This window comes from Cygnus atratus, chromosome 18 (genome assembly GCF_013377495.2).
Source record: "Cygnus atratus isolate AKBS03 ecotype Queensland, Australia chromosome 18, CAtr_DNAZoo_HiC_assembly, whole genome shotgun sequence".
NCBI lineage: Eukaryota > Metazoa > Chordata > Aves > Anseriformes > Anatidae > Cygnus > Cygnus atratus.
Genome location: NC_066379.1, coordinates 8563863 through 8589541, shown reverse-complemented (window position 1 = coordinate 8589541; position 25679 = coordinate 8563863). Strand labels below are relative to the sequence as shown.

Here is a 25679-nt window from a genome sequence, read left to right as displayed (position 1 = left end):
CCAACCTGATGTAATGTAACAGCTCTCTTTACACAGATGAGCTGGTAACCAGGCACCACCAGCTGCTTGATCAGATCTGGGTTGCACAACCTTTATTACAGGAATGCAAACTGCATTTGCAATGTGCTCCTTGCACAAATAAATAAAACGCACAAGGTCTGAACACCTCATTTGAGAGAGAAATAATTGCTTTCCTAAGGGTAAATCCCATCCTGAGCTCTTAAAAACAATATACAGATTGTGCCAAATATTTCCAAGCAGGTGTCCGACACCCAGCCTTGCTCTTCTGATGCTACAATCGCTTGGGAAGTAGCCCAGGGACATCAAGAGTAAAAAAGCAGGACGAGAGGATCCGCGTGGGTTACGGAACTTGTGCTTAAAAGCCACGTCCCGCACCCTCTGCGGCCCTGGACTTTGCTTTTGGGGCGGCTGTTTGGTGGAGCAGCAGCTGGCTGTGCACATGGGGCCGACCGCGCTCCGCCTCCCCGCCGGCTCCCGCAGGAGACGATGCGAAGAGCCCGGCCGGCCCCTGCTGGGGGAGCGCCCCACTGCACCCTCCCTGCCAAACCTGGCGCACGCTTCAGCAGCGTTTCCAAGAAGGAAAGGAAAGTCAAACGCTGTGCCGCCGCTTTGCTTGTGGCAGCCCCCCCGTTCTTTGCTTGCACAGCCAGAGCTCGGCTGTGTTTCAGTGGAAACGCTGAGGGACAGCTCGCCCAGCAGCGCTGTTGCACTGGAGAAGCGCTCAGGCAGGCTGGAGGATGGCTGAAGGGCTGAGAGCAATTCTGACCAGTGTCCTTTCAGGTTTTAAATAAAAGCCTGAGCACAGTGAGGAAAGCCAGGCAGTGGCCGAGAGAGACAGTGTTTTATAAAACACAACCTGCAATTTGTGTTGCGGTGCAACAGTGAACAAGCGAGTGCAGCCTTTCAGGAGGTGGTAAGCTCATACCTCATTTGGTAACAGCCTGGTTACCTGCTCTTCTTTCTGTTCAGAAGCAGTCTGTACTGTGATGTATAGGCCTTATGGTACATGCCATGGCATCAAAATATTAACCACCAGCTTCTTATGGGTATATTAGCAAGCTAAGGCACAAAGGTCCAAGTGTGAGGGAGTAAGGGTTTAAATGCTGTGACAGAAGACACATTACTACTGCAAAGTAATTTTAAAATTACCATTAACCCAAATTCTTATCATTATACATCTGGGACAACGTTCAATTTACTAGTCATGTGCTCTAGCCCCTTTTTTGCCTCCAAATAGCAGCTATCTCAAAGAACAAAACTTATCCCGGGTTATGCAAGCTAGGAGACGCCCTGCTGTCACGTGGGTCAAAAAACATTTATAACAGTGACACATCTCAGACCCCTGCCCCCAGACAGAAATCCAGGGAAATGTTATAAATCTGTGTCATCCAGAACAGCAAACAGTAGAGAGAAGAGAGCAAGGGAAAGCATCAAAGTCATGGCTCTGATACTCATATACTGAACATATCTGCCAAGACAAGGAGATCAGAGCCTGCTGCCAGACTACCAGAACTGGCCAGTGTACTCACTTGTTGCTCACACAAGTTGCATTTCTACTTTGTAAAGGCCTTCCTTGCCACCATCCAAGTTTCCAGGGGTCAGAACTCCTGCAATCTATTTTCTGCTCTGCTGCTGCATCACAGAACCTCTGTCTGGCTTCAAGACTCCTTCCCCCCCCTCCTTTTCCCCCAAAAGATAGGAGCAAGATAACAATCACCTCCCAGGAAGTTCTGAGATTCAATTCCTGTTTGCAAAATGACCCAAGGGTCTGGGCTCTCAACACAGTAAGAACAGCATCATTTGTTAGAAACTGTTACAGGCTTTGAGATACATAGTATTGATATATTCCTATCCCCACAGTAACAGCTGATTTATTTTCACAGTGTGTCTTTCTTGTGAACCCCTGAGCAATTGATCTGGAAGTAGGTCAGTAGTACAGCACGTAAGCCTGAGTTGCTATCCAGATTTTGGAATAAAACTACTCCAATATCTCTTTGGTGGAATGGTCCAACATACACAGCGGGGTGTTTTGTTTCAGCCTGCCGTTATAAATCTTAATATCTAACGCCTTATTGCTGTAAGGAATGTGGAAATGGGGAAGCCTAAGAAGATAACACAGAGGTTGCTCCATGGATTATTCATTCACACCTTATCTTTGTTCTGATTTCCCGAATGTCTGTACCTGCTGGGAGAAAAGCTGCCCAGCCACCACATGGAATGATATTGTAATGGGCATATACCAGGTTTAGAAATTACTGACAGCCAAATCAAAGCAGTTTGCACTCTACAATCACTTAGGAGCACCAAAATGTTTTTTAAAGTAAGACATTTGCCCTCCAAGGCTTTTCAAAATTCCCTTTTTCCTTTCTCCCTTGTCTTTGAGCCCAGAGGGAGGCAGAGAACTCATGAAATTAGACTTTTCAGATTTTAAATAATACATCACAGAGATGGTTCTCCTCTGCCATACACCGTCCATCATCAGTCACAAAGGTGTAAACCAGTCATGTTTTTAGGTCCCCCTCAGAAGGGCACAACTGACCTTTTTCCAACTGACGAAGGAGCAGCCCAAGTGTGGGAACAGTGGCTTTTCAGGAAACAAATCCTAAGTCTGCTGGAAACTGCATCCTGTGGCCACGTTAACACAGACCTTGCTGGTGTTACAGGGCTGAGCGATGGTTTCCCCTGATGCACTGCCAGGCAGGCTACACAGGGCAGCTCAGGGAGATGCTTTGTCTGAGTCCCCCCCCCCGTTACCCCTCAGAAAGGCCCCAGTTTTCCCAGTAACAGGCACCACAGCACTGCTATAGGCTGAGGGGGGCTGTACCTCCATCACCTGTGCTTTTCCAAGCTAATGGTCCCCTCCTGGCCCCCTCTTTTCCACAGCAGCACCTGCAAGCATGGGCCTGCTACCCCTGAGGTGATGGCATTACTGCACCGAGCCTTGCCAAACACGGCCCTGACCTAAACAGCTGGTCCCTTGCTGGGACTTTTTATTTTGTTTTTCACTCCAGCAGTTTTAAACATATACCAGAGAACAGGCCAGGGGGTCTGGCGGCTCAAAAAAGAAAAAGTAAAAAAAAAATTACCTCAGCACGTCGGTTGAGGGGGCTGCTGCGCAGGTCGGCGGGGTGGCTTCTCCGACGGGGCTGGGCCCGAGTGGCGGCTTCTCCGGCCGGGCCGGGCCCCAGCAGGTCCCGGGGTTCCCCTTCTATCCCTGCCACCTCCACACACGGCTCTGGGGACGATGGCCCTGGGCCCCAGCCTCTGGAGGCATGAGCCAGGAGGCAGCCTCCCCCTGACTACCACTCGCTCTCTCCCCAGCCCTTGTTAGCAGCACAGCTCAGCAAGTAATGATATTTAAGTCAGATTGAAAAAAGCTGGCCCAAATCCCACAAACAGCTCACAGCTGGAGTTGCCATCAATTGAGAAGAGGAGCCCTGTGGGTGGAGAGATTAACACATCGGCCCTGCAAAGCTTTAGCATTATGTATCCGACAAAGCTCCTGGAAACTTAACAGAGTTGTGGCTGTCTGATAAAGCATGTACTGAGACAAATTCATTCCCTAGTGGTACCTGTGTAACTCGGCCAAAGCTAATGAGTTTGGCATTTGGGCAAGCAAGAGCAGAGCTGTGCAATCTTTTTAAAAAAAGTGTAGACAGAAGTGGATGCACACTGTGTGCACCAGGGATTCAGGGTAGACAGGGAAATCAAATCAGTCACCCACCACAGACAGCTTTTTAATCATGCAGGGAAAGCAAACAATTTATTTACATATGTTTGTACATTACAGCTACATGAGAGGATCCACATTAGCAAGGACAGCTTTATTGTCCCCAGAAAGTATTTCAAGAAAATACAGATTAAAATAGTGTAATGGCACATTGCAACAGTATTGACATCACTTCACTTGTGTTGTAAATTACAGAACAAGATTAAAAATAATTATTTGCCATTTTTGCTGTCTGTTTTTTTTTTCTGTAACAATGGAGTGAATGGACTTTGCTCACTTTCTTACCGAGCAGCCTTTGAAGTAAAAAAAATAAAACCACCCCCTTGCTTCTAAGGCAGCTTTGTGGTCTGTTAAGTGGATGCCAAATTCAGTTTGAAAAATTCTCCTCCATGAGAACAGAACATTGCGTTTTACAGATCAAAACCTTGGGTCTTGGAGTTTTTAGAGGATTTTTTTTTTCATTTTTTTTTTTTCTTGCAACTTAATACATTTTATTATCTCACACCATGTCTGGAGGCTGGTGAGTGAGGCTTATCAGGTATTGATAAAATACAAGATGTGAGAGAGGAAACAATTCAAGCATCTGACCAGATGAGGGGGTCAACACTCAAGAAATGAAAGCACCAGCTCAAGAAGAGGTTGGCAGGAGGGAAGGACACTTCTAGGACCAGGGCCCTGGTTGCCAAAGAGTTACAGGTGGCCCAGTCTCACATGGCATCTATTTTGCTTCCCAAATGCTGCAGGAGAGTGTTGCGCTACAAGCCCCAAGGGAAGTTTATTCTGCAACTGCTAAAATGTGAAAAGCAAGACACCCAATTTCTCACATCTGCAAGTGGAGGTTAGAGATAGTTAACCACCTGTGCTAGAAATTCCAGCCCTATTACCTTCATATTCTCAACACCTTGCACTTTCAGCTGTGCAGATCCAGGAAAAGCTGCCACAGAAGCCTGGAAGGGAACAGAAGTAGTAATCCAAAGCATTTTACCCTAAGAAAGAGGGTCTATAAATTGGCACTGCTATTTCCCTTTTGATTTCAATAGGCAAAGTAAATCACTCACCCACTCCCACAAAAATAATCCCAGAACTGAAATTAAATGGGCAACGTGTTCAAATGAAGTTTTTGTCTGATGTCCATTTCAAGTACAGAAGGAAACAAGTTGTCTCTAGTGTGAATAAAAACCATAATCATCAAGGCAGGACCTTAACATACAGCTAGATGTTTTATTATTTTGAATTTACTGAAACTAACAAGTGGATAGAATTGGTCTCATAGTGATACCAGAACAATAAATCCAGGGAGTGCTTGTCACACTGACTTATAAAAGAGATCAGCCACCTGACACAACATTTCTAAAACAAGACAAAGAGCTGCTAATTATGTTAAACCTCATTTGCTAAGTAATTTAGAACATGACCTAGTGCTTCTAAAAAAACCTGTACAAAATGAGTATTTTTTACATCTCAGGCACATGAATACAAATCTGACCTATTTTATATATACACGCATTTACATTACATGAAAATCAGAGATGAAGATCAAATGAAAAAAGTGTATATAAAAAGTACCCCAAACAGCAGATGAAACATGAAAATAAAATGCATTCTCACAACATAGAAGTGAAAGGCACAAGTACTAAAATGTATAACCATGCAAAAAACGTAAGTACAATCTGTGCAACAAAGCAAAACAAATGGCTCCCACAATTGATTTTACAGTAATTCTCAAAATATCCCAGTATTTAAACATACTGTAAGTGCAACATTTACTGTCCTGTAGCATATTGAAGTGTTCACATGACATGAAATTCTCCCCCTTCAAATTGCCTTTCTCCAAAGCCAAAATAATTTAGCTAAGGATAAGGTATTAAATAAAATGGGGCTGATGTTGGGTAGTGTAACAAGAGTAACTGCTCCAACTATCTGGGTGGAAGAGTAACTGCAGCCCTTTTGCACCCATAACTTACTGCGTATTAAACACGTCTGCCAGAGCAATCACCTGCCTACCCTTTGCCAGGTCACAATGGGCATTGCAGGGAGTTCACCAGGGTGAATTTCACTCTGCTGAGAATGGTGACATGAAAGCTGACAGCTGAAATGTCACAGTTGCACCACTAACAACACCTACGTAAGAAAGAAATACAGACTCTAGGGATAGATGTCCAAAACATACCAAAAAATTTCATATTTATTATTTTTTTCATTCAAGTTTAACTTAAAAGTAACCTCTAGTTATGTTTCAATAGGTACTACTCTCAGAGTTGAACAAAATTTCAAGACTTAAGCCAATAAACCAAACAAAAGTCTAAGGAAGACAATGTAACACTGTGAGCTGGCTCCGCTCTGTCACAAACTACGGTACAGTGACCCAACTTGCAGATGTTTCTGTCTGAAGGGGAATTGGTTGTCTTTAAGTTATGCTTGTTAGGCTAAGCTAGTAAGGTTGTGCCTTGCAAACAGAGTGTACAGTTACAACATGCAATTGGATAGCTATACAGAACTGAGGTAAAGCTTACAGGGCCACCCCTGTGCTGCCTTACCTGGATGGACTTCAGTCTTATTCACCCTATATGCTTGCGTATCACGGTAATCACCATTTTGTCATGCAGATGGGACACACCTTGTCTTCAGGATCACAGAGAAGGCATGTAGAGCACCAGCCTGGTATAAAGCCAGGGCTAAAATTCATCTCACTAATTAAAGCTGTACTGAAGCCAAGAATACTGTGTTTGTCCTTCTCAGCTGCTCAAAGTAGCTACCCCAAGGCACATAGATGCTTTGACAGTGAGCACCGTGGCTGGGGTCAAGACTATGAGTGTAAATGCCAACAGAAAATATTCTGGGGAGGAAATCCACAAAGAAACAACTCACTTGCACTTTAGAGCACTTCCCAGTACATTATTCAGTACTGACTACAAGCCGCAGACTCATGGCTTGTTAAAGACATTGGGATTGAGATTCAAAAAAAAGTGAATTGTCAGGATGTTACAGCTAATCTAGAAATTTTAATCAGCAAATCACAAAGTCACAGCCTAATATAAATAAAGCTGAACCAGAGCTGTGTGAAAAGCATTTGCAGCCTTAACTCTATGCTGTCTTTTTGGACAGGCTAGTCAAAGATATTCTGACACGGCAGCTCATATAGGTGGGATGCTGTAGAGGACAGCTAATGGTTTCAGCCACGGTGGTTGCACCATATACACTACCACTCATCATCACTGTCAGACAGTGCTAACCAAGGAGCAGCAATGGACATAAGAGTTCAGATGGGAAAATCTTACCAGGATGGACTTAGTCTAAAAAAGCACAAGCTTTTTTAAATCTTGAAAGCATAATGGAGGTGGGACTTCCCTCTGAGTCTCAACAGTGGCTGCTCTCTGTCATGCTGGAAGTACAGTGATAGCAACAACATCTTCACCACTCCCCTGCAAGTAAGGGGCAGTCCTGTGTTCCCCAGACAACCTGTCACAGCAAGGGGGTGCAAGCTGCCCAAGAAGCACAGGAATGAATCCGACTCTCAAGAAAGAGATTCAAGCCAGTCTAATGCTTTTCCTAAAACACGAATTCAGCACAAAATTCCCTCCCAGACAGATCACTATTGATGTGCACAAGCCACTGATAAATGAGCTAGTCTGTGCTAAAGGCTCACACATACTCTTAACTCTCAGTAAACCTCAACTTTGTCCCTCAGTGTTCAACCAGCAACTGCTGTATTTTGATGCAGAAGACTGAATGACCACAAGTAAGACCTCAAGTGGAAGTAAAATGTATGATACAGACATCAGTACTGGCTAAGGGCAGCCAAGTGAGGTTCCTTTGTGGGAAAGCAAATAAGGCTTCAAGTTTTGTGGGGGTTTTGTTTGTTTTTTACCCTTTTTATTTTTTCCCCAAGCATAACAAAATTCTTCCCTTCCCTTTTTCCTCTTTCTTTAGCAACTATAGAAAACAAAGAATGGGAGGCAGTAGGTGAGAATTTTCTCTATATCTCTGTTGATCTCTTTAAAAGGAAAATAGCTACTCACAATGAGGGTTTCAGACCTCTTCTAGTCACTATATAGTAAAATAACCCTAGTAAATATAATCCACAGCTCAAGTTCCGCCTTGTTGTGTGCTAGACACACAAGCCTTTGGTTAAATTATTGAAATATTTTGTTTGCAGTGCTCAGCTGAACCCACATTCTCTCCTAAAACAGAGAACAACCACAGAAGCCCCAGCAAAGTCTCCCTCTGTGCAGAACAGAATGCTTGCAAGGACTACACGATTCAGACTATGGTACATGTAAAGTTTCATTAAGTAAGAAGAAACTCACATATGCCACATGCTTCAACAGCAAATTGCCTTGGAATCAGTATTTTGGATTGAAAAATACTGAGAAAACAATCCCAAGGATGGTGTCAAGGAACAAACTGCCAGCAGCTGTTGAACAGTTAATTTCCTTTCAAGTCAGCTGTGGTACATAACAAGTCATGCTTTCTTGACAATGTTCCTTGAGTAACAAATGACATAAGAATATGAGCATTGCTGCTTACACTAGAACCAATCCAGTAACTGCTCAGTTAAAGTTTGAGTCAGTTTTCACTGAAATCAATATAAGCCAAGCTACTGATTTGGCAAGTGTTTGATCAGCTGCTACTTCCTTTCTTTCTTGGAAAAAATCCCTCAGACCACACCATACAGTATTTGTTTTAAGAAAACACTGTATGTATATTCACTGCCATCAAAGAAGGAAAAAAAAAAAAAGGAGTTATTTGTAAATTCTAGTCCTTAGACTCATCCCACGTCATTAGCACTATGATGTAGTCTGCTGAACAGTGATGTAGCAGGCCACAATCTATGTTTACATATTAGCTTCCAAACCCTCAATTACTAGCCAGATTAGAGTCTAAATACAGTAGGCTAAGACCCTCTCTGGAGAGTAGAACGGAGCCTTGCTGCATTCAGAGAGCAAGATGTTTGTTGATACACACATCTCTGAGAATTAATAATGCTGCATTCAATTGCCTACAGAGCTGGCTGAGGAACATCCAAATTTCTCCCAAGACCGTAAAAGGAAAGTTGGCAGCAAAAGTGTATTGATTTTTTTTTGAGACTTGCTACAAATCTATGTATTAAAAACTCCTTTAGAAATAGATCGGATGGTTAGTTTGTCACTGTCGCACTTCAAAGCACGACAAGTTCTCAAACAGCCTGAGTCTTTATTAGAAGTTATTAAAGAAGCTGAAAAATGCTCTTCTAATGTCAATATAGTTTGAATCAGCACCACACTCTGAAACCAGAACTAGGTAGCAGCTGAAGGCTGATACTTGGAGTGAAGCAGCCAGTATCAGAAAACCCCAAAAGACCACATTTCAGGATTTCAGGAACTTTAAGTGCATGTTTTAAGAGATATTTTTCCACAGTAGCTTGTGTGTGTGATTAGCCTGGTGAAGGACTGCTTCTAGCCAGAAGCAAGTCATTTTTTTTTCCACTGTACAAAAATACCTGCAGTGGTTTGCAACTAGTTTGACCAGAGTATCACTTAGCTTTTCAGAATCTATAGAAGAAAGAACTATAGAGCAGATTAAAAGATAGTACCTTGGAGTGCATTTACATCCCTGAGGGTTAAATGAAAAGCATGGTTTTAACACAAGAATGTTTACTATGTTTTAGTATTGCTAGAATGAGATGATACCATATTTCTGTCTGAAGTTATCTACCCAGGAAAGCCAAGCCATTGTTCCGCCAAGCACAACGCTGACAGAGGCAGGCTGTGCTTCCCCAGCTCGCCTGTAAGCACAAAGGAAGATGACAGTAAGGATAGGACATTTGTCAGAGATTAGACACTGAAAACAGTGCCTTCCTATATCCCAAACCTCCCTTCTATTCTGCCAGTATGTCTGTCTGACACTTGATCAAAATATGCATTCTCTGGAAAACTGGTATCCAATTACTCTTCTCACTGCCCCAGTGACCCACCAAAGATGGTCCCTTATTACCAAGTTATCTTCATGTCAAAAAATGTGATGACTTATTTTCTGGGATAGAAGGGTTCTCCAGGGCTTGGACTACAAGATAAGTTGGTCTAAAGTCTGTAGTTACTGGGGAGCTAATATTAGACTCAGTTTAAAAAATCAATTGCTAATTATTCTTATTAATTTTACTTTCTTATTATTTCTTTAAAATGTATCTGCAAATGAAATGCCTCTCCTACCTCCAACTCATTACTTGTAAAATACAAAAAGTGTCTGGATATGTATTTGAACATTGTGGAAAGCAGTACCACACCAACAGACCCACAGGAGTGGAAAAGCAACTCCTTTACGCAATAAAACAAAGCTACAAACACCACCAACATGGTAGTAAGACAAATCTTTTCAAATTCAAACACTGCAAAGCAAGGAACAACTTTTAAATTCTTAAGCAGCTGGATGCAGAGCTAAACAAGAAGTTCCGCAAGTCTTTATAAAATTCACTCCTGGGTACCCTTGGTTAGTGTGCCACTTCCAGCGTTTCAGGCAGATTTATTGACCTTTAGGCACTACTGGTAACCATTCGTTTCTTACGTGTAAGTACCTGCACAGAATCCTGGATATCACTACAATCACATCTTCTTCCATTCAAGTCCATGGACTCTGTAGTTTCAGTGAAGTACGCCAGGTGCTCTGCTTCCCAAGTGCTCGGCATAATTTTCTGTGAACTAGTCCTCAACACTTGCTGATGTTTGACCCTAACAGGAATGGGTTTTAGATGATTAACATTTTGAAGCCAAGTCCAGTTTATGTCAAAATATTTAGGGGAAAAACATTCAGTCACCAGTCTGACCTGCAACTGCTTCACTCATATTTCAATCCGCTGTGTGGGGGCAGGACAGAAGTGTAACTTACCAAGCACGGTTAGCTCCGGTAGCAGGGCTGCTGGCTCACCCAGCCCTGCTTGTCACAGGAGGTTAGCAACAGCCACTTGACAGTTTGAAACAGTTCTCAGCAGCCTACAAAAAGAGCAAAGTCCTTGGCACAACCCACTGACATCACCATGCAGATGGAGTTGTCGTCACTGAATTGCAGGTGAGGAGTCCTCTTGGCAGGGATCTGTAGGTAGCGTCAGGCTGGTTTAACCATTTCTCTCCTACCTGCTGGGTGGCACATCCAGAAGCAGCAGTAGTGGGAACGGTGCCCACGTGGGGGGTGTCCTTGGCATTCCACCTGTTCCTCCACAAACAGAAGCTGCTGCAATTTAGCACAGAACATTTCATACCATCCCCAGCTGGTAAAGGACTAGTCCTTAAATTCCTTCCTCCAGATTACCCTACAGCCTCAGGAATCCAGCCCTAAGACATTACTGTTTGAACAAGACTAACATTTCTCCCAGTGCAATGAAGTCCTATCGACACCTGCTCATGCTGGGATGTTGCGTCCCATGATTATCCCTCTGGTCCCTTCTGGCTTTCCAGTTACTTTACACCTGCCTAATGCAGATACATAGAAACAAATTTATTTTATTTTCTTGCCTTCGACAAAGCCTGAATTCGATATTTTCCCCCCCTCCCTTTTCATCACTCCGGTAACACATCGCTGAAGGCAAGAGCACAGAGACTGCAGAAAAATATATGTATATATATTTACATCCATAACTGAATACATATTGTATGTATTCAAATCCCGAAAAATGCATCACATATACACACCAAGATACATCAAGAGAATACTAGGGGCAAGACAGTGCCAACAGCAAGAAATACACAGAAAAGCACAGTCATTGCTACTGTAACATTCTTCTGGGGAGTGTATTCAATACAGGAAACATCTCTATGCATTGGGAAAAGCCAGATACTTGGGCCTGTTTTTCTGTGTCAGTTGGCATCAATCTAAAGGAATTTGAAGTGTGAAATTTTTACTTAAAAATGTGCATGGAATAATTTATTTTTTTTAAGCATTTAACTATCAGCCAATTCCATCAGCTTCTTTTATATAAGTTGCAGTAATTATTGGTTAAAAAGGTCCTAGCCCTACAGTACACAGATCCAGCTAAGGAAAACACAGGCACGTGTTGAAGTCCATCCCTCTTTAAGGCAGCATTTTAGCACACACTCAACTTTAAAGCTTTTGTTCTGTCCCACTGAATTATACGAGCAGTCACAGTACGCATTTAAAGTTAAGCACCTGCACAACTGCTCAGTAAATCAGGATGTATTCCCTATTCAGAGCTTCAGATATGCACGTGTGTACTCAGTCTGGATTGGTAACTTCTGCAAGACCAAGCTCTTTTGCTTTTTACTGCCCTATAGGTAAAAGTCACTCCACAGCAGACTTCTCTGCAGCGCTGTGTTAGGACAGAGATGGTCCTCCCTACAGCTTGCCCACAAAAGGTCACTCAGTCACTCCACAGAGTGCAGTGTCTGGCAGTGGGAAAGCAACTTATCACCTGATTTCAAGGGCACCTCCTCCTCCTCAAGAAGTGGGCTATTTCATGCAATTTTTCCTTTTTCTCTCTCTTTTTTTTTTTTTTTTTTTTTTTTTAAGAATTGGCATATTTCTTCAGTGAAATCTTCAAAATTAAGGTGTAGGATCCCAGAGTTCATATCAATGGCCCATGATAAACCCCTGAAAATAGGGGAATAGATTTGAAGAGCTTCTTAGCCTCAATGCTACAGGGACCCTGGCATAAAACATACACATGCGTGCACATACACTAAAGAGTGGGCTGGCTCAGAGCATCCCAAAGCAGGCTCCAGAGCGATCTCCTATAAAAAGCACTTTGTGCTGACAATGGCAAACAAGTGGATGGTGATTTTACACAGATAGCAACAATTCAGCAATGTCTTCCACTTTTTTCTCATACTTTGTCTCTCCTTTTCCCCAAATTTTCTTTTCCCATGTGTGGTTTAAGTAATAAAGCTAAATTGAATAGGAAATTACACAGTCAGCACCAGTCAGGAACTGAACCTGGGTATGTTGATCGGTTTGTGGTACCCAAATTCCTGGAAGAACGAAAGAATAATTCTTGCTCCTAAAGTTAGGGTCACATCCATATGTTTCCATTGTCTTTTTTACCTTACAACTAGAGGTAGAATCATTTTGTCCAGTATCTAAAACAGCATGATCCAGTTATATTGTTATTACATTAATATACAGTATCTATCTTGTCACAGGTATTGAAAGTGCATGGAAAAAGTCTAACCAAGCCAATTCAACGACAAATAACAGTGTACCAAACATCATATAAACACCCGCGCACCCACACTCACACGTAGTGTATATATATATTTATAGATTTACAGTATCAGTGTTGTTTAGATCCAGTGGCATGTGCAGAGATATCAGGCAGTTGCTGCTTTTCCTTTTTGTGTTCTCTTCAATTCTTTATTTCCAAGATAGATGGGTTGTGATCTAGGATTGCCAAAATGATCTTGTCCATATACTGTCGCAATCTGTAATTTATCTCTTCCTGTTCTTTAAGGGCTTCCATGAGCTGAAACACATTTCAAAGTTACTCCTCCAGCACTGTAACTAGTTTACATAATGGCATGAATTCAGCAAGGCAAGAGACAAGTGCCTGCTCAAGATCACCATTACCTTATCATTACCTTATATGACAGATATTCTACCTCTGCCTCCTTCCTTTATCTCTGTTAGAAAGGATTTGCATATGAAAGACCTTTATTATTTAGGAAAGCGGTAAGCAGTCACCACCAGGTATCTTTTGGCAGGTCATTTGAAACACAAATTCCACATCTAGCACACCAATCCATCCTGTACCCACACCATGGATGAGCAACAACTCATCTCAATGCAGGAAACTTCATTGTACCCAGCTTGCTTTAGATTTCAGTAGATTTGCATGGAAGGTTGCTGAGCAGAACATGGATTTCAGTGTTTTGGGCTAGGAACAACAGGAGCTCCCTTTGTATCATATGCATACTGTTTTTTTTTCTTTTTTTTTTTCCTAAAAGCCATGCAAAACAAAACAAACAAAAAAAACACCCACTAACCTTAGCTACATATACTCCTACATTAAATACATATTGTGTTTCACTAGACCTTTGAGCTGTGAAAGGCCCTTTAACATTTCCAAGTTGAAAACAGCTTGCTTTTTTATACACAGCATGTTTAATGTCAAGCTGCCAAAGCTACCCAGAAGTGTCAAAACCCCAGATCCTCCTAAAGCTAATGTGATTCAGGTGCCCATTTGCATTAGCCTGCAAGGAAGTCCCACACTGAACCTGCAGCCTCTCACCTTCACTTTGATTATCCAGGATAACCAGCACAATGGGAAAGCATTATGCTGGTCTGGGAGGTTTACTAAGCCTGGGCCACAGCTGCAAGGCACACTGCTCCTTTAGAGGAGTGCTGGGTATTCTCTGCATGAGCCAGAGCCATGAGACTCAGAAGGAGAAATAAAGATGCCTTGACAATAGCAAAACCCAATTTGCTTTTACTCAATTAGAGTGCAACAGTTAAACCCCATTTCTTCACAGTACAGCAAGAAATTTGAGTATGTAATTCACTTTAAGGGAACCATCCAAGGGCTAAGGCTAACAGGGCCATTCCAGTACAAACTGGGTAAGAAAGTTTCCTCTTAAAGAAGAAATGGGAAGTTCTGTCCAGAAAAAAAAACAAAGCATAAAAGCAAACAATTCATTTTAAACTCTTTCATCCCCAACTTGTCTTTTTCCCTGGGAACTCTTACGTTTCTGTTGGCCTGATCTCCTGATCCGTCCAGCAGATTAAAGGAAGCTGTACCTGTTTGCATGTGGGCTGCATCAAGCTGTCTCCTACAACATCTTTGAAAGCATTACCAGATCATCACTTGCACACTGCCTACTTCTGCAAGAATTCAGCTCTATTACAGCACAAATTTAGATCTAAGTGAAAGCTTGTTACTGAAGTAACTTAGAACTAAATTTAGAATGGAAAGTGAAGATTTAATTAACTAGCTACAGCAATGTCTATATGAAGTTAACGCCATAATACCACCGTCCCCTGTAAGACAGATGTTAAAATAAATACATTGTAAAACAGTTCATTGAGATTCTAGTAATTCCAACTTTGAGATGCAGAAATGGAAGAGTTATGTTAAAAGGAGCCCCTAAACCATTGTTCATTTAAATCAATCTTCTAATACTCTTGAACTTCTAACAAAACTATTTTTTCTGTTGTTCTCTTGTCATCTTCAGACAATTTAACTTTGGCAGTTAATTAAATTGAAAAAAAATAGATTTTTGGATTTAGTACTTAATAAAAAGGTATATTACCTCATCTCTTGATGCAGAATCAATTTCAGCAGCCAATGACTGGGCTTTTGTTTGTGTTGCAAAGAGATTTTTAGCTTCATAAAGACTCAGACTAAGGATCTGTCCATTAAGATCATCATTTTGGTCACGAAGTTTCTGATTCTCCTATTTAAGGAAGAAAAGACATTCCTTTTAAGTTATTCCTACAAGGATTCATAAAAAAAAAATCACAGCTAGTGTGGATGAGATACAGTAAGGCTGCAAGCTCGCAACTCTCTTACCAGTGGCAAGTTGTCCCCACCTAAACTGCAGGTGTTTCCTAGGTGCACAACTTTTATCTCCTGTACAAATAAATCCTAGACGAATGCCAGGCACATCCTGCACTTAAAGGGGAAGCAGGAGAGGACACAAAAACCTAGAAGCAGCATCCTAGGATGTGCAGCTATAGGCATTTTTCAGAGCAGTCCTGCACAGTTCACTGGGACTCACCAAGGGACTGTGAGGCCCTTCCCTGCTCACCTGCTTCAGCCGTTTTATTTCATGCTCCATTTCCACCTCTCTGGTTTTGGCATTGAATTCACTCACACTGGATGAAGAACTTCTCCCCCGTCCAGGACGCTCACATTCCAGCTTGTAGAGCTGCAAGTGCTCCAGTTCCTTCCGCAAGTCCTCAATGAGCTGCAGACACACAATAAGGCCATGTCTCTCCAGCCTCTGCATAACCAGCCCTCCCTGGCAGCAGCCATCTTTTTGCTGCACCTTTGCACTGTGACAAGAGCACTGTGTAAGCCTGGTCAAGGCCAGACACTCCTAAATACAGCCTCTTGCCTTCTGTGGAAGGGCAAATCACCTACACTGTTTCAGAGCTGGAAGAGGCTCTGATATCCAAGCTTGGCATCTGAGAGGCTCCTTGCAAGCTTAGAAAAGCAATCTTATGGCACGCATTCAAGACTTCAAGTTCTCAAAGAGTTGTAAACCTTTTGGGATTGTCATTTATTAAGTGTTCTTGCAACATTCATCACCGTATGGGTATCCCTCCCATAGAAATACAATCCAGTAATATATTCACTGGATGTTGTATTTTCAGTATTCATCCTGTCTGTCTATACTTTTTCAGATGGCTTCCATGCAGATAAAATGCAATTGCCTGATCTTACAACCCTCCTCACACCTACCTCCTGTGTGGCTTCCCTCTCCTTGTTAAATTCCAGTCTGTTCTGCCGCAGCTTATCCATCATTCTCTTGTACAAATCCATCTCATCCTTCAGTCGCAGACTAGTGTCCTCCAACCTGTCTGACATGCGTTGCCTCTCCTGGAATAAATGGGGGACTTCACAGCTAGCTTGCAAATGCAAGAGCCATCCTCAGTTTTACAACACAAATCTATAGACACATCTATATTACATATAGACAGGTAAACTGGCACATGTCTCAGGGCATTTCTGCCACTAAAGGTGACCAATGCTCCAATCCCATTAATATTCCCATTTAGGGAAGGCCAGTTACAAAACCAGAGCAAATCACTATAGGAGTTTGCCTTTGCACAAATCAAGCTGCTGTCAATTTGCACTTGACATCAAGGACTCAATCAGCACTCGAGAGTTTTGTTACCTCATCTAATCTCTCTGTTTGCGATTTCAGTCGTGTGACAGTGCTTTTCAGCTCACCATTTTCATCTTCCAGTTGCTGAACCCTGTATCAATAATACAAGTCTTACAGCAAATGTCTCTTCAAGAATACAGACATGCAAAACAACATGCTCTAAAAAGCTATTTTGCTTGCACTTGACAGAAAGACCAGTGAAGAAAACCTTTCTAATCCTGGCATTTTTATCATGAGTTATTGGGTTCCTTTTTGTTTGTTTGTTTTTAGGGCCAAAAATGCTATGCTGACATGCGATTTCTTATATTCATCACAACTGATATCTAAAAAGAATTAAGTATAAAGAAACGAATACAGAGACAAATGTCTGGTACAGCTGGCCACAACTCCCTCCTTGAATCCATGCCTAGTAACCAGCTAAGCTGTCTACATGGGCCACATGTATAAAAGCACTAATGTAAACCACCCTCTATGACTGGGCAAAAAGGGTATTAGACATGCAACTGCATGGCTACTCTGTAGAACTATTACCCTCTAACCACCGGTGCGCTGTCTGGGTGTGATCAGCCTACATTTACATACAGAAGAAAGAGGAAGAGAAAAAAATGTACTCTGTCCTGGGTGGGACCAAGATGTTTCTTACCTTGTGTTTAGCAGTTCAATTTCTGTGCCTTTCTCTTTTTCATACTTGCTATATGCTTCTCGATGTCTCTTTATCTCTTCTTCCAGGGTCTGTTCTGCTGATGTCTCTTGGTCTTTCAATAATTCTTCCAGCTCATGAACTCTAAGGAAGCCAAGTCTCATTTTCAGTAGCAGATTCATACGTATTTAAAAATAAAAAAATGCATGCAACGTCATTGCCTGCTTCCCTCCTCACTTCTTTATTCCATTCTACTTCACCATCTTCCTCAACATTTAACCTCTCCCAGTAGCTCTCTTGGTATTTAATCTTCCCAACATGCACAGAATTAAGTAGTATCAGTTCATCTATTATTCCTTCATTTTCAGTCTCAAGAAGTCTATCTGTTCTCCCCAGCACCAGCCTACTGTTCTTCCTATGCACATTATAAAACCCAATGGTAACCTGCCTTATAACAAAAGAGCTTGTTCTATATGAGTTAGTAACATCTCTCTGCACTAGAAATGTGCCTCTGTTTGCTGAAAATTCAGCAAGGCAGCCCTATTCCATTTCTCACATGAAGCCTTGCTTTGTTCTATCAGTATTGAGGCAGAAAACTCGGTCACATTTTACAGGTAGACATGTTCTTTCCCTCCAACTTTGTTCTAGCACTGCTGTGACATGATAGAGAACTGGCTCTGTGCTTCATTACCTGTGAACTAGCTGCGTGTTCTCTTGTTTCAGTTTGCTCTTCAGGTCACCATTTGTTAGGCTATCGTTCTCCAATTCTGTAACTTTTTTTTCTAGGTATGTTACCTGGAAGGGAGAGTGGAAAAGAAGAATTGAGAGTCTGAATCTCTTCATACACCCCTGCACCTTTTCTAATTGACATTTTGCTATGGTAGCCATTTAAAAGAGGGTATACTTCCCTTCAAGGTGATCAACGCAAATACACAGTAAAGAGGTACCAATACAGTGCCCCTAGATCTGTACTTCCATAGCTCCTTCATTTTTGTGAAAAAGAGTTTTAATATTAATGGAATAGCTTAGACAATTTGAATGAACTACTTCATATCACTGGTAACTGTGAGAAAGACAGCTTCCTCAATTGATATACGACTCGAGCAGGATTTGGTTAGGTACATTAATTGCAATGCACACAGCTTCTTACCTTTTCAGTTATATCATTATCACAGGAGTCTATACTGTCTCTGAACAGGTCTTCTGTGCTGCCATTACTGCTGCTGAAGTTGCTATTGTGGAAGAGCTGTCTGAAAAATCAGAAGGATAATTATTTTACTTGAGGAAGGAGGAAAAGGAGTGTAGGTGCAGTCTTATAGCCTGGCTTTGCACTTACAACATCCAATGCTAAAATCTGTGCAATCATTTCAATGACAATTACAACTACTTAAGCACAACTCTTACAAGAGACTGGTAGCTAAATGAAGTCATACTGAGCACAACCAATGACATTAGTTCCAGAGTGTAAGCTCTCTGTTCTTTTTGATAGGACCTGTCACCAGCATTAGCATTGTTTTAAGCCTGCTTAGCTTTATTCACACTACATACCAAGTTATATTTGCCTTATTAGAAATCCAAAGGTTACCACTGTGCACTGGTTGGTACAGCTAATCTAGAAATTTTCATACAGTAAGAGCTTCTTTAAAAACAGGAAAAAAAAAGAAATCTGAATCTCAGTTCCCAATAGAGAATACTGTCAGAATACATAATACTGGAGAGCATCTAAAATATTCTTGAAACTTCCAGCCCTACCCAGCCCAGGGCTGGTTTATTCAGCCAAAGGAAGACCACGACTATGTATGTCCTTTCCAAAGGCATGCTCTTGCTATCCTTTGTGTTTTAGCAACAAAAACAACAAAAAGTCCTGTACTATGAGGGTGAAAGAAGCAGTAGCTAGAATGATGGAATAACAATTTAAAGGAAAACAACTGACAGACAACCGACCAACTGTGTTCTTCTTAGTAGAGCTCTTCCCCGTCCAGGGACCTGCTCCAAGACTAGAAGTAACTTTTACATTCTGTAACACTGCTACCCAAATATAGGCCTCTTTCCTTGAAAGCTTAGCTTGCTTTACCAAGCTTATTCCTCCTCTCTCCTCCTACTCCCAGTTATGGAATTGTTACAGCTGATTCCACAAGTATTCAGAAAAAAAAAGTTGAAGACACTTACCTTCCAAAAGCTGTGCTTGATATTTTCCTGTTAGGGCTACAAGGATACAGAAGGCATGATACAGGAATTAAACACTTATTTGATCAGTGTTGAATTCAATCTCAGTTTAATCTTCAACTGAATTGCACAATGAAACATAATATTGACTTTCTTAGTGAAAAAAAAAAAGGTTCTGTGAACGATGTTCTGAGACAACTCAATCAAAATCTGCAGTTATTAACAATGTGAAGATGAGTGGAGCCACAAGTTACTGTGATCATTAATATGTCAATCTGCAAGTACTGTTATATTTAGCAGAAATTTGTCAGTGTAAATCAGAGTGAAGCTAACATTAGAAACATCACAAAAGGACACTGAGTTAGTAATGGATGTTTATTTGGGATTCCCAAATTTCAGATGATTTTATAAACAGATAGGTTATCCTTCAGCATAATGTTTCCCAGCTCAGCACAGAAACTGAGATGCTCTCAATTTTTAGTTTCCTTTTGCATCTGAAGACTAGTATTATCCAAAGGAGGGACTGGATTCCAGACAAGAGCACTAGAACCAAATCAAAATATCCAGTTGCATCTCTTGACAAAATGCCACATCTCTGGGCGCAAAGCTCTGTATTAGAGCACCACCCTCTTTCAGCCAGGTATGTACAACCTCACTCAAAAAACTACCAAAGGTCTAGCTAGGCATGGTCTGGGTTTTAGCAGAGTCCTTGCTAGGGCAGGAACAATGTTCCTATCAAGTACGATGCTACTGTGTCGTCATGGGAAGAAGCTCTGAGCACTGTACTCTGAGCCAAGGACTATGTAGACAGGCAGGAGTTACATTCAGTTTCTAGAGGGAGCTAGAAGCTCACTGAATAATCTCCTTCAAAAAACCCATCTGATTGTTGGAAGTGAGGGATTCCTTCTAAGTGCTCAGCACAGCTTAGAAGTGGTTGGAGTAACAGGGACAGAAACGTAAGGAAAGCTGAAATTACAAAGAGCCCCAAAGTCACTTCTGCCCTAGGATTCATCATTTTTTCAAGTTCCCTTTAGGAGGGAAAAAACCCCACAGGACTGAAGCACTTCTGCTGACCAATAGCTTCATGAGAGGTATATGTAAAGTTATACACATTAGCCAAGGATCTGCCAAGATCATTCCTTCCTACCTGGAGAAAAACAAAGCTGATCGTAGATCTGCACTAAGCAGTACCGCAGACCCCACTTCCTGGGAAAAAATCCTGGAAATATCACTCTCACTCTGTCATCAAAGAGCCCATTGGTTGAAATATTTAAGGCATAGACAGCATTAATACACTCAAGACAGAAAAAATACTTATTACTTAATGAGGAACAGCATATTTGTTCATGCTAGATGTCAAGGTCTGACTTTCTTACTAGAAACAGCTGTTGCAAGAGCAACACAATGTGTGTAAGACCGAATGGGACACAGGGAAGCAGAGAGTTTTTCTTCCTCCTCTCCTGCCAATAGATGGTTGTATTTCAAGGAAGCATTGCTAAAAGCAGTGCAATAGGCTGCTTACCTGTTTGCTTTCAAGTTTTTCAGCCTGGCTTCCAAATCGTTGAGCAGATTTATCTTTTTGCAGCACTGTGAGCAGTAAACATCCAGTAACTCGCTGTTATAAACATGCCTCATTTTTCGGGGTGTTTGGCCAGCACTGTTTGCAGGAAAGGAGAGAGATTACTGGCTATAGTAACGAACCCTGAGCAGGTTTTGCCTCTTGGCTGTGTGTCAGAATCACAGACGAGAGATGTGGGGAACCACCTCTCTCCAGGGCCCATCTGTCTTAGAGGTGATGATGAGGAATGCTCGTTTAAGGGCAATTCTACCTGCCTGAGTTGAGGCTTTCCAGAAGACATGTTCTGAGTATCAGTGGAAAGAACCAGTTTGGACAACTGGAAGAACAGCACAAGATGCACAGAGCCCATGCGATACATGTAGCAAAAGCAGCTACAGTAGTATGTTCCACCTCAGCAGTGTCCCCCTTTCTCTTCTTGCTTATCTTGCCCCTGCATGGCATGCAACCTGAAGGCTCCCTCATCCAGGAGAAAGGCAGGAAGATGAAAACAGAGTAGCCTGGCAGGAAGAAATCACGTGAAACCCCGCAGATGGTAAGGGAGAGGGAAGCCTGGAATGAGGAGGTAGGGAGAGGTGGACATAGGTCTAAAGAGGAGATAACAGTAGCTCTTTGTATGATAAAGGGAAAATAAACTGAAATAAAAAAAGACCAATCATGGCATGAAATGCACAGAGCCCCAGGAATGGAAAGGACTGCATAAGCTTGAGAAAATGAGGGATGAAGAACACAAGCCATTATCATGAAAGGGCAGCACAGAGGGATGCTGGCTCTGCATGCATCGTGATGGCAGCAGTGAGGCTGGATCATGGAGGTCCATGAAACACGGGGTGGCACGCCGGGGTTGCATGCGGAACAGTGGGATGCAGTGAGCTTGTCAGCAATCAAGCACAAGACCTTCATGCACTAGTGATTCGAGTAGACAAATCCTAGTCTTCAACATGCTTGGCTCTTCCTGAACCCTGCTCACCCACTCCCTTGCTTGGAGAAGGATTTTAAATCAGCAACTGACTCGGTCTTAGGACATAAAAGCTACCGAGAGTGTGGTTGCATCCAGGAACTGGTGGACTGTGGCAGCATTTCCAGCTCCTAACAGACAGCAACTACTTGCTTATGTTCTCAAAGACATTCTAAGTCAATATAGATGCTTGTTTCACACCAGCCCGTCTGTATACAGAACTTCATCTTACAGGATAATATTAAGGATTTGCAGTATTAAAACACTAATGAGGAACAGCTCTTGCAGATCTTCTCTCCATTGCACCAAGGCTAGTGCATAACACTAGGTGCATAGCACTAAGCTGGTATCTGACTTACAGCAGGTAACTTCCAATACTACCCCCTAACTGTGATACCTGCTGCTTGCAATCGAAAGAAAACTCTACAAGCAGAGCAGCAGTTATTTCGGCAGAACCCAACAGTAGCTACCAGAAGCAATGTATTTGCTATAACTCTGATTATCAAGTGTAGTCTGTCAATTGGAGGGCAGAAAACGAACGGATCGTATTTTTCTTTAAAGGCAAGTCTATTACCACTGGAAATCCTGGTATGGTCACCCAGGCTCAGAGAAGAACAAAAAAAATGAAAAAAATTTAATGAATAAGGAGCAACCTGGAAGATACAGATGAGCCAAGGTCAGAGTAGGCGTTGGTTCTGGTCTCATCATCAGGGCATGGGCTACTGGGAGTAAAATCCACATCATCTCCTTCCCCATAGTCTTCAAACTGTTCTTCATTACTTATCAGAGAGGCGGTGGAGTAAGTGGAGAGGTCAGATGCTGCAGAAGGGTTGTGAGGACTTGACCTGAAACAAGAGGTCAAAACGTCTGGAAGGCTGACTTTGATAGCATCTAACCTCACATGGAGTCTTCCACCTTTTCGGTTTGTCCCCTCATTTGAAGTTGTAGCCCACTAAAAAACTGAAGCGACAAACGTACCTGATGTGCATTTGTCATGGTGCCTTGAAAGACAAAAGCATGAGAACCTACAAACAAGCTACCTGTGAGACAGGTTTGCATCGACACCAGCCACTGCAGTTTAAATAGTACAGCTTCACAATCCTCAGCCACCATTTCCACAAGACTGCTGCTTATGGGACTTCAGCTGATGCAGGAACTGTGCAGACGTCTCCAAAACGCATGGGGCAGTGAAAGGGATGTGTGCAAGACTGAGGCAGCCGCTGCATTCCACAACCAGTTCCCAGTAATCTCCATAAACCCTCTCCCCCACCCCGTGAGCTTCAGCCACTCTCTTTTGTGTGGCCAGAAACAGCTTCAGCTCACCACGTGCCAGACGAGCTGGGAATGAGAGTCACGAAAACCAGAGATGTGACCTAATCGAGGCTGGATCCCAGCCCTTCTTTCTGTCATGACAAAATGTATCTTTCAGAGAAGATATGGACCCCAAGAATCGGCTGCTGTGTTACCACAGAATTACCCAAGATAGTGCCAAACAGGTAGAGAACAGCAGGACCCCGTGACCTGAGAGCAACCATGCAGGTACACAAACCTGTGCGAGGATCAGCAGAGCCAGGCAGCCCAAAGCAGCTGGCAGAGCAGCGCCGAGCACACCACAACTAACACACCACGACCAATACGACGCCTGCTGCAGGGATGGTAGCTCCCAGCTGAGGCTGACCTCCAGCAGCTCACCCATATCATCTCCTTGGTGTCTTTTCTGAACCTGCCTTGAGCCTCCTAACCATGCCCTGCACTTTCTGAGAACAGGGAGATTCCTCTTCCTGTAATACCGTGCTGGGGAGCTGTAAACATGAGACACAACCATGTTGCTTTGGTGGTTGGCACAAACATTATTTGTGTATCTCCTCCCTTCAAAAGAAATTAGTAGAAGAGGAAGCCAGCCAGCATTACACATGTATGCTCTTCTGTTGCTTCTGTTTTGAGGAGATCCATTACAACCTGCACTTCATTTATCTAACTTACGCTAACAGAAATTACAGCAAGTCAAGCCTGGCACATTATCAAAGGATGAAGATCATGAAAGATAGGAATGCTCATCTAGAAATAGAACAAACTTTCATTTAACAAGGCTCCTTGGCTAGGAGACGGCTTAGTGAGAAGCTTGACATATCACACTCATCTATTCATAAAGAGCTGCTGTGCCACAGGCATACTATGCATTGATGAAGATTTTGGGCAACTACAATCTGCGTAATTACAACTGCAGTGCTTTCATCTCAGTGTTGTTACACTAAATCAATTTAGGAAGAAGCTCCTCATAACACTTCCACCAAGGTTGGAGGCTGATGATGAGGCCTCAGTTGGGATGACAACATATAACTGTCAATAAAATCCACACTCCTGCACAGACAGTCCTTGAACAGCACCACTTGCTAACAGACTGCTGTTTGGCAGCCTGTTAACCCTAACACTTGGCTAAGTCTTACAGTTGTCCTTTCTTATTTCTCTTATGGCAGCTACGCTACAATCAGTCACCACTGCTGGACTTGGCAGTGTCGCTTAGAACTTTTCATTGGTAAGCTTTGCCAAACTCTAAGCTGCTTGGGCTGAAACAGGCCATGGCCAGGATGGATCCTGAACTCATAATCAGCCTCAGACTGGAAACTTCCTAGGAGTTGCTCAGTCATTTTAAGGGAGTTGCTAAAAGAAGCTGGTTTTCCCATTCTAACAGTTTCTAAAGGAAGCTTTCAGACTGCGTGTTTTTCTAAAGCTACTTTCTGTTCTTCAGAGCAGGACTTTGCCAAGTGCTGACACACAACTGATGCACAACCCACCTGCTTCTGCAACAAGCAGGTATCTGGGTTCAGCCAAGGCAGAAACCTCTCTTGTTACTTCTAATAGAAGAGCATGAAGCTTTCCAAATTTACCAAAGCTGAGTAGGCCTTGATGGATAAAGCAAGATTTTTTAGTAGTAGCACTGTAGCTTTTAGTAGTTCCCAGCCTACCCAGATGGAGTTGTACAGGATGCACAAAGTTCCATCCCATCCTCATTCACAATTATGAATTCCCCCCCAAATTACGCAGTTTGGAGGAAAGATACTCATTTCAAAAGCAATATGGGTAAAAGTCAGCCACTGCAAGGGTGGGTGCTTAGAGAGAACTGGGAATGGCAAAGTAAGGAGAGAAGTTTGATAAAGGGCTGATGAAGAACTGGAGTTAGCTTGACAAAGTCTCTGGAGTTGCTAGGGCAAGTGGGAGAAGGCCAGATCTCAGCTAGCTGAGAAACTCAGGAGAGCAGGAATGAGGCTGAATGGAGAGCACCTGATTAGGCCCAGGAAAGAGGACAACTGCCTGAGCAAGGAAGGAAACTCAAGAGGCACAAACCAAGAGGACAAGCCAAAAATAAGGAAGAAAGGGCAGAGGCTTATAAAGCAAGCCCAGGTGAACTCTGTCCTGTGCTACTCCATTAACTCAATGGAAAGCAGGATTACATCAGTTTGGGTCCCTTCCCCTGCAAGTCAGCATTTAACAGCATCCCTGTAAAGAGTCAAGTTAGGATTACTGAGACACTCTTGTGTTAGCAGCAAACTATGGTTACACACACACATGGCAGGATACCCTGTGTTAAACACCAGTTACTGTTGAACACTAATGATCATGGAAAATTAGAAACAGAATTAATTTGGTACATGGAGTCACAAAGCAGATCAGCAGCGCCCATGTCTTCAGATACCTAGACATAAAAAAGGCTAAAGCAACATCCTCCATATTGTGCTACGTTGTGGAAAGCATTTGTTTCAACTCCAGCACGTAAACGG

The 25679-nt window shown here is 42.6% G+C and overlaps 1 protein-coding gene across 5 annotated transcripts in view; it reads right to left on the bottom strand.

Moving 5' to 3' along the window:
* Positions 1 to 3867: 3867 nt before the first annotated feature.
* RAB11FIP4 (RAB11 family interacting protein 4) overlaps positions 3868 to 25679 on the bottom strand; it is a 124871-nt gene continuing 103059 nt past the window's right edge. For 3 of the 5 annotated variants that reach the window (XM_035558847.2, XM_035558851.2, XM_035558850.2), the window contains 11 exons: positions 22554 to 22745; positions 20889 to 21023; positions 19370 to 19405; positions 18351 to 18450; positions 17892 to 17995; positions 17204 to 17344; positions 16570 to 16651; positions 16134 to 16271; positions 15478 to 15636; positions 14980 to 15123; positions 3868 to 13196 (listed from right to left, as the gene is read on the bottom strand). In XM_035558847.2, coding sequence (XP_035414740.1) covers positions 13080 to 13196; positions 14980 to 15123; positions 15478 to 15636; positions 16134 to 16271; positions 16570 to 16651; positions 17204 to 17344; positions 17892 to 17995; positions 18351 to 18450; positions 19370 to 19405; positions 20889 to 21023; positions 22554 to 22745 — 1348 coding nt within the window. In that variant the 3' untranslated portion in view covers positions 3868 to 13079. The remainder of the gene's footprint in view (positions 13197 to 14979; positions 15124 to 15477; positions 15637 to 16133; positions 16272 to 16569; positions 16652 to 17203; positions 17345 to 17891; positions 17996 to 18350; positions 18451 to 19369; positions 19406 to 20888; positions 21024 to 22553; positions 22746 to 25679) is intronic. The other 2 variants (XM_035558849.2, XM_035558852.2) reach the window with 1 other exon arrangement.